The sequence below is a fragment of the Polistes canadensis genome, unplaced genomic scaffold (genome assembly GCF_001313835.1).
Source record: "Polistes canadensis isolate GaletaPanama2010 unplaced genomic scaffold, ASM131383v1 scaffold_124, whole genome shotgun sequence".
In the NCBI taxonomy this organism is placed as follows: domain Eukaryota; kingdom Metazoa; phylum Arthropoda; class Insecta; order Hymenoptera; family Vespidae; genus Polistes; species Polistes canadensis.
This window is the reverse complement of record NW_014569671.1, coordinates 127,182-140,063: the sequence shown is the minus strand read 5'-3', so window position 1 is coordinate 140,063 and position 12,882 is coordinate 127,182. Positions and strand designations below refer to the sequence as shown.

The 12,882-nt window shown below is 29.8% G+C and overlaps 1 protein-coding gene across 1 annotated transcript in view; it reads left to right on the top strand.

Annotated features, from left to right (window-relative positions):
* The window catches only part of LOC106788081 (peroxidasin-like), a 34,434-nt gene that overhangs the window by 17,940 nt on the left and 3,612 nt on the right, over window positions 1-12,882 (top strand). The window contains exons 2-3 of the mRNA XM_014751002.1: window positions 3,219-3,430; window positions 12,211-12,439. Of these exons, the coding sequence (XP_014606488.1) occupies window positions 3,219-3,430; window positions 12,211-12,439 (441 nt within the window). The remainder of the gene's footprint in view (window positions 1-3,218; window positions 3,431-12,210; window positions 12,440-12,882) is intronic.

The window sequence follows — 12,882 nt, the reverse complement described above, 5'->3', positions numbered from 1 at the left end:
TAATGTTGAAAGATTTAATAATTATTAAATCTAGTAAAATAATAATACCCAACACATATATATTTATATATTTATATTAATTCTTAAATATCTATGTAAAGACAATATAATAATATTTTTTATTACATTTTATTTATTCTTTATATTTTCTTTTTTTTAATTGAGTTGGTATATCATCATTTCGATGTGAAATTCAAAGATACCATGAATGCACATAGAAGTAAAGTTTCCTCGGCATCGTGTGTAGCAATTTCGTTTCATCGTTCTTTGACTCGGAACATACGTAGAAACGAGCTCATACATACATATATATATATATTAATATACGTGTGTGTATGTTCGATTGGAAACTGTTGGGCATCGGAATAACCATTCAAAGGCCACGACGTTCACGTCGGGCTTTTGCTCGTAGAAACCGTCCAGAGTTTGAGCACGTCAAAATACTCAACCTCAATTGATCGTTCATAGCAATCACTATGCCACGAACATGTACGCAGCAAAGTATTAACACCTGAGGCTAGAAGTGTATATTCATGATACACATGATCGGGTCTCGTTCTGAAGTTAATAAAACTTTTCTCTCTTTTCTTTTCTTTCCTTTTCTTTTTCTTTTTTTTTCTTTCTTAATCTAACATACGAAATTTATTTTTCACACTTAAAAATTCAAAAAGAATAAAAAGAACAAAATTCATTCATTTATCATAATATATCAATTTCTTTTTTTCTTTTTTTTTTGTTTGTAACCCATTAAAAATCTAATAAGTCAACGATACCATCGTGTACCCCTCCCCCCACCCAAAAGTCGTACAATTATTTGAAAATAATAAATCAAATTGAGCAAACAATCGCCCGCTATATGATTTATTATTCTGTGATACTAATGCTAAATGGATATTCAATATTCATTCATTATTATTGAAAACCTTTCATTTATTATAACAGATTACCTTATACTAAGTTTTTATTTATGAATAACTACAATGAATAACTACAATGAATGGAACATTGATAACGTTGACTGTTTCTTATCTTTATTTTATAATATAAAATTACGATGAATAAACACTTGTATGTTTGATTCCTTCCTTTGTGAACGCACGAATATACACATACGTATACAAAGAGTAAGAGAAAAAGGACAAAAGTAAACAAAAATAAAAAAAAAAAATCATATTACCCGGTGTATAAATTTAGAACGAAAATCGGCTTAACCGATGAAAAACTTCTCCCGTTCATTTTTTTCCCCCTTCCTTCTTTTTTATTTTCGTTCCGTTTAACCTGGCCCGCTTTTTTATCTCGTTAAAACTGATCTCGAATTGCGCTTTTCTGAATTTACGAGTAATACCTCTCCCCCTTCTCCCCCTTCTTCTTCTTCTTCTTTTTTGAATGGTCTATTACCGCCAAGGACGCATGACTTTTTTTTTGGTACTATTTTTTTTTTGGTTTTTAATTTTTCCTTCTATGGAAATTTATATATATATATATTTGTGTGTGTGTGTGTTTTTTTCACATCTTTTTCTTTGCGGTTTATAATCGTTAAAGAAAAAGAAAAAAAAGATTAAAAGAAAGAGAGAGAGAGAGAGAGAGAAAGAGAAAGAGAGTAAAAGGGAATGGGAAGCTACCTGGTCGAGACAGTTTTAACTATTGTACAGTGTAGGTGCAGTAATGAGAGACAATTGTTCGAGGAATACAATACAAGGAAATATGCACAATGGATGCTCGTCGACGATCGTTAGTTAAGATATTCCCTCTCGTTGCCTATCCATTGCATTATATAGATATATGTATATGAAATTGTGTATGTTTATGTGTTTGTGTATATATATATATATATGTGTGCGTGTGTATATAAATGTAAAGAGAGAGAGAGAGAGAGAGAAAGGGATTACGTAACGAATGGTGGCAATGTATAAGGTGGAATGGTAATCGTGAGGGTGGAAGAAAATAGTGTCAGGTGCGATGATGGATGAGAGGATTTTACGAACGAATGATGAAAGGAAAATAAAGAGTCAACAAAATCAAAGGAATAGGATCGATGAACGAAAGATGCAAAACTAGAAAGTAATTAATAGTTTTTTTGTTTCTTTTGGAAAGATACTAATCAATGTGTTTAGTGTTATCTAACGAATGTTATAATACTTAACTCGTAATGTTTTTTTTTATTACGTGTCCAGGTGTAATGCAATTAACTTCGGTGCGTTTTATTTTTTGTCTTTTTTTTTTATATACTTTCAATTATTATAAAATATATTTTGGAATTTGTACACAATCCTGCTCGATATTTATTTATTTATTTATTTTTTCTTACGAACAAGAATACTTTTGCCAAATAATTTTCTACGAACAAAGTTTTATCATCTCATTTTATGATATAATTAATTTAATTAATCGAGTACCATGGGGAAATTATAAAAATTTAGCGAAATTGTAAAATATAATATGGTTTTCTCTTCTGAAAATAAAAATTCTCGTCTCCCATATTCGATTAAATTTATATGCAAGAAAGAAGTAAAATATCTTCGTTATTTTTTTAAATTTAATTTTTTTAAATTCAACTTATTTGATAATGTAAAATAAGCTTCTATAATTCTTCAATCCAGTTTCTAATTTCATTTTCTACAATTATTTTCATCTTTCTCGTATTGCTATGAAATGAAAAAAATTATGAAACCGATTATTTTCTAATTTTATTAAATTAATGCAGTAGCAGAAAAAATTATACAAAGTTTAAGTTTATTATACAAATAAAATTCTCTCATTTATCATAGTCTTTTATATTTCCATACGAAAAAAGAAGTATAATAATTCTGTATAATAACTTTACCTAATTAATTAACCTAGTTCGTAATATGATAAAAAAAAAAAATAAACAAAATTATCCAATCAAGATTCTCATGTTCGTAGAAATGAAATTTTTGTAGGTTCGCCATATTTTCGACCAAATTCTTATTCAAAAATAGAAATAAACGATCTCGATTATTTTCCGTTCTAATTATTTGATACGGTGTGCGTAAAATAATATTTAAAAAAAGAAAATAAAAAAAAATTGTCAACATAGTGCGATGGTCCGTTTTCTTTTTTGTTTTCTACACGTAAAATTTCTTTCTTTCGAATAACAATTCCCAAAAATAATTGAAATGATCCCATTCATTTCGGTATTTAATTAATTAATATAATATCATTAAAATAATCTTTAATATAAATTTCTTTTATTACAGACACGTTGAGCCTGGGTGACCGGACGTTGGATAACATGGATAGAAGAACAAGTCAAAGTAATAGGCCTCGTCAACAAATTTTGGATAATTCGTCGGGTCTGAAAATCAAGCCAGAACCTAGTTTCGATTTTTCCCAAAATACGAACGTGACTGCGTTGATCGGGAAATCGGCCTATCTAATTTGCCGAGTACGTAATCTCGGTGATAAAACGGTAAGAATTATTTTATTAATTATCTATTAATATTAATATTAATACACAGTAATAAAATTTCAATTAATTTTACGAAATAGCAAAATATTCATATTAATATTTCTATCTAAATCTGTGGATGAGAAAGAGAAAGAGAAAGGGGACAAGGGTAGATGGGGAGGAAGTAGCAATGGGGGTTGTAGGATTACACGCTGATATGACACAATAACAGGAACGTATATGCATAACAATAGAAACGTATAATACTGCTTAATCCCAGTTGTGAATTTACGACGAATCCTTTATGAAATTACATGTCTGCAACGTGAAGAGACAAACACGAAGAACTATTGTGCGCGCGCGTATATATGTGTGTGTGTGTGTGTATCTATATGTGTACAACGTTTTCCAATATTATCTTCATAAAGTCTCTATAAATGCACATATGCATGTATACGCAGAGATTAGGTAGAACTTCTTTTTTTTTTTCTTTCAAATAAATGGTATTTGATTTTTTATTACGAAAAAAGATTAAAAAATTATAGATTTTTTATTGAGAAAAGAAAAATTAGGTCAACTTTTCAAATAATTTTAATAACGTCCATTACACATATTTTTATATTTATTATTTACTTAATTAAAAAAAAATCAAATAATATTTCATTAAAAATATTTTTTCTTCGCGATATTTAAATGTTTAGACGTGTCAACTTAAAAGCCAAACTTTTTATATAACGTCAAAGTTATACATAACATTTTTTTTTTTTTTACTATGCATACTATGAAAAAGGAAGAAAATTATCGAGTATATAAAATCTGTTGGAAACAGTCGATAGGTCAAACGTGTATTTGTTTTTCGGACATCGAAAGAGGAATTTCCTGAACATGGTAAATATTTTCCTAGAAAATTGCAACATGTTGCCTAGGCTTTTGACAAATTCAAACTGGTGAATTTTATTATCGTGTGTGTGAGAGAGAGAGAGGCATATGTATATATATAGCGTTCTCTTTTATCGAACGGTAGCTCTCGATTTTCGTAAAGACGTTCCAGAGGAAACGATTTTCCAAGAAATAATCGAATTTCTCTGGGTCGATTGAACGTTAATCGAGCTTTAGAGGGAAACTAGAACCAATTTTATCAAACAGTGCTATCGTTCTTGAAATTGACCAATCAAAGGCTATGCATAGAGATTTCGAATATTGCATTTATAATTTTTTCTCTCTCTCTCTTTTTCTCTTTCTTTTGGTTACTATACTCGATTGTCTAGAAAGTTCATATCGACTTTTAAAAAAATGTTATTTTATTTTTTTGTTTATATAATATATATATTTTTTTTTTCTAAATCAAACAAAACTTTCCGGGAATGCTACGGAAGCGAAAATAATTGCTAATTTTAGTAAAATTATATTTTTTATTATAAAACTAACAATCTCTCTCTCTATCTCTCCGATTCGAGGTTTTCAAACAATTCAATTATGCATTAGGTTTTTAGTAAAGTGATTGCCAATTTTCAGAACATTTCTATTCATATTAAAAATAATAATCAGCACGAGCTTTCCTGGTAACCCATATATTCCTCTTTAATAGTTTATGTTATCTGTGGAAATAATAATATTATCTATAAACATGTAGATATATACAGGATGATAATAAGCATTTCTATTAATGAAACACAAACGAAAATTCGTAAATTATCCTCGAATTCGAGAATGATAAAATATTATATAGCTTGGTATATGTTGAAATAAAATTAATCTCTCTCTCTCTCTCTCTCTCTCTCTAACTAGATAATATTAGATTAGATTTTTACTAATTGTCTGTTCATTTCTTTTATGGAAAATATTCTTATAATATGTTGCTCGTTTGTAAGCCAATTATTTAATCTCTTTCTTCTCCTCTGCCTTACTTTAGTTTTTTCTCTTCTTCTCTAATTATTCGCTAAATTACATTTAGAAATTGAGTGCATCGTACAATACGATTAAGTACTTTCTTGTTACAATCCAACTTCTCCGTAAAAGCAATTTAATTATTTCGACTATTGTAATTGAACGACGATTACAAAACCGATTTTAATTGATCCTTACTATTAATCGATAATATCATAAAAGTATCTACGATCATTTACTGCTATTTGAAAATCTACTTAATTTCACTTCATATTCGTTGAGAAAAAATCCATAAATGACCCCTCGCGGATAATTAACTTATTATCAAAAGTAAAAATGATCAAATTGTTATATCGTGCTTCTTAAATTGTTCCAATGTTTAAAAACTCTCCTCATATATATTATATTTAAGAAATTAAAAAATTGTAGAAAGCAAAATTTAATGTTTATTTTTTATATAGAAACAAATGAAGCTACAAAATTATAGATTTTAATTTGATCGACCATATAAAGTTGATTTTAAAATACTTTATAATAAAAACGGGTACAACATTTACTATACAAATATTTACTTATTTTAAAATCTCTCAGTTAAAATAATGTCATTTAACAAGAGGTTTCCGTTATTTTGATTAAATTTTAACCGTAAAAAATTTTCCTGACCGGTAACAAAAATATTCTTTTTCTTGTATGTAAAGTATAATATAACAAGTTTCATGCGATTAGCAAAAGTTTTACTGTGCACGCACATCGCAACTAAATATATACTTTAAAAATACGTTTATAAGCACGAATTGTTAGAATCAGGTTTAACGAGGATTGCTTCATTTTAAACGAGTTGAATGTAGAATTTATAAGATGTAAAGACGCTTTTGGAATATTTATCGTATCTACCTAACAATTCTCATTATGCGTTTATGGAAATGAATATTTAGACTTAATTTGAAAACATGAATTTGTCTAAAATTAATTCATAAGATAATTATTAAAACAATTCATAAATTTTACAATCGTTCTATATTAAAATAGAAAAAAAAGATCTTTAAAAAGATTTTATTTGATTATCCGGAAAGAGTTTATGCTGTTTATTATTTTTAATACGCATACAATATTTTGTACAAAATTCCCGAAAAGTTCGTGCTGATTTTGAGAAAAAATTAAAAATAATATTTATTATTACATTATTATATTAATATATTATTATTATTATGTAATATTAATTTTCTAAACCAAATCGTGTTCTACGAACAAATCAATAATTCTCATTTCGCAATACTAAAACGTATTTCAATTTCTGAACTTGTCGATGTAAGACGCTTGAGAAATGGAAATTCGTAATATGGCAAGTGGAATCTCGCTTATCCTGACGATTCCATAGCCTCGAATACATGGTTAGAACCGGAAATTTCATTTATTTATCGCCCGCATTCCATAGCTCCAACAAAGGGAGATAGTATGATCTGAGAATCGTTTTACATACACTTACATATACATAGATCTGCATATGACGTGCATCGTACAATTTCTGCCCCCGAGAAATGATATTAACTTCTCATCTTGATGCTCACGTATGAGTTCCTAAATTCCTAATCTAATTTTATTTCAAGGCTGATTGAAAATTATATATCCGCAAAATCAACTAATATCTATAAAATTCAACAACATCAAATTTCATACAATTTTTTTTCGTTCTGTTAATTATAAGGTTTAATTGAATGACATTATATTATTATTATTTAACAAATTCAATGAAATTATACTACAATTTAAATTTACAAAAGAACACTATAGTGTTCAAGAAACAATATTAAACTATACCTGATTTTGACAGATGTATATCAACTCATGTGAATTTATTATCAAATTGACTTTTCTTCAAATGTATGTAACGTACGTGTATACAATCAACGTCAAATTCTCAACCATTTCCATGATTATTCGTTAATAGAATACAGAAAAGTATCTATAAATAGTATTCATCATTCAACGATGGAATTGTACTGCAATTGAATTCATAGAAGGAATATGTGGCCCTTTAGAAACGATATTAGCTATTTCTGATCTTGACAGATGCGTATTAGCTCGTAAATTCGTAATCAAATTTGATTTCTGAGTGCTTGGAACGTACATAGGTTTAATTTAAAGCAAAATTGCTATGATTTTAGAGGACTGTTGATCGATGCATTCCATTTATATAGTTATTAATAATAATTTTAGATTTATAATATATTATTCATATATTTTCTATTTAATTTATAATAAATATTTATTTTATTTTATATATTAATAAGATATATTTTTCTAAATTTTAATTTTGTAAAAGATTCGAAATAAAAATATCGATAAACGCAACCCGATGTTGCATCTTTTATTTTTCAACGACATTCAACTCACAATTACTTTCCAGGCACGCTCGTTGACGTGAAACTTAAAAAAAAATATATATAATATATAGACATATTTATTTGAAATCAATAAAATGTAAAATAAAAAAAGAAAGCGTAGAATAGTAATATAAATTGAATCGCAATAATGATCGTCCATGATTGTATAGTGAATCCTAGATCACGTTATACGTAGAGTTTCCAGCTGGATACTTGAAGCTCGTATTAACGAGCAATCAGACTTCAAGCTCGAACGAGAGATATCGATAAGGATTTGAACGTTCTTGCACGTTCCTGCAATATCGACATATATATGCATGAATACATACACGTATATGTATTTATATATATACAAATACATATATACATACGTGTATTAATTTCCGTAAGACCGACACGGCTTATTCGCTATGCCCTTAATGAAGAGAATTCGAACATTGGACGGTCTGAGATTTGGCACGATTCGATAAGAACCTTAAGATATACATATATACTTAGATGTATAGGTACGTAATAGTATAGGTAAAACAGGAAACTGGAATTATTATCGGTCGTGTGAAAGTAGGTCAATATTTCCTACGCGACCTTACATATCACCCAGCCAGCCCTTCTCCTTTAATCATTTACAACATCGCCCTCAACGTTGAGAATCTTCTACCATCATCCAACAACCACCCATCTCTAGCCCCTTGAACAATCTATATATATATATATACCATCGATATTACAAATTATAAAAATGTTTTGCGTTCAACGAACCGTACACGAATACGACCATGTACACTTATTCGAAGGCTAAATTGCGATTGAAGTTACTGACGTGAATGTTTCGTTGAAAAATACTGCACGGGAAAATATTTCAAAAATCTAGAAATATATTTTCGTTTGAAGTATTACGCGTAGAGATCGCTGAAAATATCACATACACCTTACGATATTTAATAACTTTTTTTTTTGCAAATATAAAATATTTGTTTTTATTTTTTTTTTTTTTATACATATATACTGTTACGTCCTGTGGCGTTATAAAACGTGTGGTCAGTTTTTGATCAAACTGTTAAACCTTTACCAGGGAATGACCTAAAAAATTGTGGGTGACTTGACGAGTGATGAGATTTGGTTGTCAGAAACTGGAAGGAAAGAGGGTAATTAAAGTATGAAATCTATTGAGAAATAAAATAAGATACTTATCTTTTTCTGCTGCTGGGTGGGATAGTCCTCTGGTTCTGCTTCGATCAACTCAAATAGAATATTTCTAATCGCGCGTAATATTAATATTCTACTCACTCTCAAATTCGTTTATCTTCAAATTTATTCTTTTACGTTACCGATTAATCTTATAAATGTTTCACTGATTTTATAGAACAGAATACGGATTTATTATTTAACTGAATGCAGACTTAATATCGAAAATTCAATGCAAACTTACCGAATAACAAGGAATTAATTAACTAATACAGATTTACTAGCTAAAACAGAAATAACAGATTACTGAATAATATAATATATATTTACTATATATAATATTAAATATTATATAATATAATATTATATTGAAATGTAATCAAATTTATGAATTATTTTCTACTCGATACTTAATTGAATATTTTATTTATTATAATATAAATTAATTCGTGCATATAAATAATTACAGTGCTTGAGTATCGTAAATATCGGATATCGAATAACTGTAGTAGAATAATCAAAATTTCATTCCCGAGCTATAAAATCAGTTGTTTCAAGCAAGTTAGTTTCGATAATGGCCTTTAAATCATTATTGTCAATAATTGAAGGACATCTGCGACCCTCTTCATCTTCGAAGCTTTCCACCGTAATATTTTTCGAACCAATATTATCGAGCTAATTCTTTATTGTCACTTGAAAAACATTGAACAATTTCTGCTACTTTTCATCTCGATTTAAAAACTATTGTAATAAAACGCAAAATCCTGCGAATTAAATTGTTATATTCTTGGTGCACGATGAATTTAGAAACAAAACAAAACAAAAAAAGAAAAAGAAGAAGAAGAGAAAAAACGCGAGAAAAATTGGACCAAAAAATAAAGAAAATTATTTCGTTCATTAATTAAAATCCTAAACTCGTGAGAATATATGAGGAATATCGTTGAACGCGTAATTGAATCGTATTTTTTGTTGGTTATTTTTTTTTGGAATTAAATATAATACGAAATTCTGATGATAAAATGAAGAACGTTCCTTCCAGTTGACGGTTATGTCCGCCGGAATGAATTTCAACTATAACGTCGTGCATTCATCATTGTCAACATCTTGCCGAGCACTTAGCACGATTCGCAATTTCGAGTGGTCTCGTCACCAAAGTCGGCCTCGGTCTTCGGGCTCGGAAAAGCCAACTTGGAAACCGCTAAACCATTTCTGGAACAGAAACCGGTCCTGGTTGCCGACTCTCGAGATCGTTACGAGACATAAACTTATCTCGCGTGTAAATACGCTAAGTGGTGCCAAGTGTACTCGGCTGTGCGCAGCACCGAGTGCAAACACGAGTACGAAAGCTCTTCGTTCTCGCTGAGAAGACGTTGAGGCTCTTGGAGGAGATTTTTATCTTTCAACGTGAATTTTCGAATATTTTATTTCTTTTCTTTTCTTTTCTTTTCTTTTGTCTTTTAATACCAACAACAAAAACTTAAAAGAAAAAATAAATAATTAATCTAATGAATAATATCACACACATACATTTAATATAATTGAATTTATTATTCTTACAAATATCACATTCATTTTGGATTTTTAATTATTAGTTTTTCTTTTTCTTTAAATAATTAACCATTACAAGAAAATCTAAATTTCGTATAAGTTTTCTAATTTCGAGGGAATATTGTGAAATATATTATAATATTCGTAAATTAAAAAATATGTGATAGTAGAACATGAATTTTGATTCGTAATATAAAAAAAAACCACACACACACACGCACACGCACACATACGACATTGTGAACGAATGGTGGCTACGATTCTCTCAAACGCGTTTGACTGTGAAGCAATTTTCCGGGATGGTCGAGATCGAGGTCGAGCGAAAGCAACTCGTTTCACTCGTCGTTGTACGTTCAAACGAAGGGAAAGAACAATACTATTTCAAGGGTAGGGGTGAATCGTAGAAAAGTGTCATCGGAAAGGAAAAAAGTTGAAAGCAAGCCGGGATCCCTATCGTATTCTTTTAAAATCATTGTAAATTTCTTTTTTATTTCTTTCCTAAGGCAATAGTCGACCTTCAGAGTAAAACAGGGGTAGAAAAATTTAATTTATTTTACGATTCCCACACGTTGTAAAAATTTATTAGTATTTTTATCGTAGTATCTATCAATAAATAACCCGAAAAAATAAATAAAGAAAAGAGTTAACGAAGTATTTTTTATTCTTTCGTTATATCTGCAAAGAGAAAAGAGACCTGAAGACAAAAATAAAAAAGAAAAGTTTTTTTTTTAATATTACGATTAATTTATATTTTAAATTTAAACAGAGTTATATAAATTTAATATATATGTACATGGTACATCTCCTAATATTTAAAGCTACATCTAATATCTATGGATAAAAATATTCGAAACGAAACACGCGGTATAGATAAAACGGACAAGTTTGCCGTTTGGAAAGTTAGGTAGGAATAGAAGTAACTTTGAGTTTTTGCAGATCGAGGGGCTTTCGACTTTTGCTACAGCAGAACCGGAAATAGGCGAATCTCTCTCTCGTTCGTTCGTTCGTTCGTTCGGTCCACCCTTTCGTTTGAAAATCTCAATAAACTCGAACGATGTACCACTGTGGATACTGTTTCCTGGAAAGTAAAGTTGGCTACTCCTACCAGATTACTTTCTCATAGTCGGCCAAAAACGGAGAATCTAAAGCAAACGTACGCTTAGTCGGATAACAAAGTCGACAGAAATACGAACATTAAATATTCCCTTTTGGAAAATTATATTTTACGATTAATGCATTCCGTAATTTTTCACTCATATGTGACAACTGTTCGCTTTAGCTCAGATAAATAAATTACAGTAATATGTTATATTAGTATTTGCCACGTGTTATCAGTTACCAACATTCGTGTACTTTCGTTAAGTACGTTATTATTTATACGTGATCTAATAAATTATATTTATCCGCGTAAAAAAAACAATTTGTCCAATAGAAAATAAGTTTACGTGGCATTTTTTTCCTGTTATACAAAGAAGCAGTAAAAACTGTGTGAACGTAACGTGCGTGACCTAAAAATGATGTCAACATTTCAATTAGAGTCACGATACCAAGATACTTCATTCTTAATACTGATAATTTATTAAATATCAGTCATCTGTTAAAAACATTACAAATCATCATTCCAATACTGATTAATAGATTTTTTCATAGAAATACGAAAAATATTTCTAAATACTGACCCAATAACTGAGAGTTATAATACAGGGATATGCATAACATCGATATTTCTCATTTCAATTTGTAAAGCATCAATCGGGATATGATATCTTTTTTTTTTCCTTTCATTTCTTTTTAAAGGTATCCTGGGTTAGGCACAGAGACATTCACATCTTGACGGCCGGTGCTTACACGTATACGAGCGACCAACGATTTCAAGCTTTGCATCAAAAAAATACAGGTCAGAACAGCGAATGGTCGGAGTGGACACTTTGCATAAAGTGGGCACAGGAAAGAGATCAAGGAATCTACGAGTGCCAGATATCAACCATTCCACTAAAATCGCATCAGTTTCGATTGAACGTCGTTGGTAAGTATCCCCTCCACTCCGTTTCATTTCTATTAATAATAATAATAATAAAAAAAAAGGAGATGGAAACAGATAGAGATAGAGAGAGAAAAGAAAAATATGATTTCAATGTTGCAAGTTTAAAAGGTGAAAAGTAGCACGCTCGATACTCGCTGCATTCTCTCAATTACAGAAGCTTCAGCTCGCTACTTTTCCACGGGATTACGATCCTACTTAAAAAGCTCACTCATCTCTCTTTTTCTCTCCGTCGGCTCGCTTTTAGCTCGTTCAAGGGTATCATCACCCTGTCTCTCTTTCTCTCCAGCAGTTTTTCTCGACTAGAAAGAGCTTTTTCGAGGGCACGCGTCTCCGTATTTATCCTAAGAAACGACGATAGCGGATAAAAGCTGTTGAAAGAAAGAAAGAAAGAGAGAGAGAGAGAGAGAGAGAGGAAGAGTTAGTCA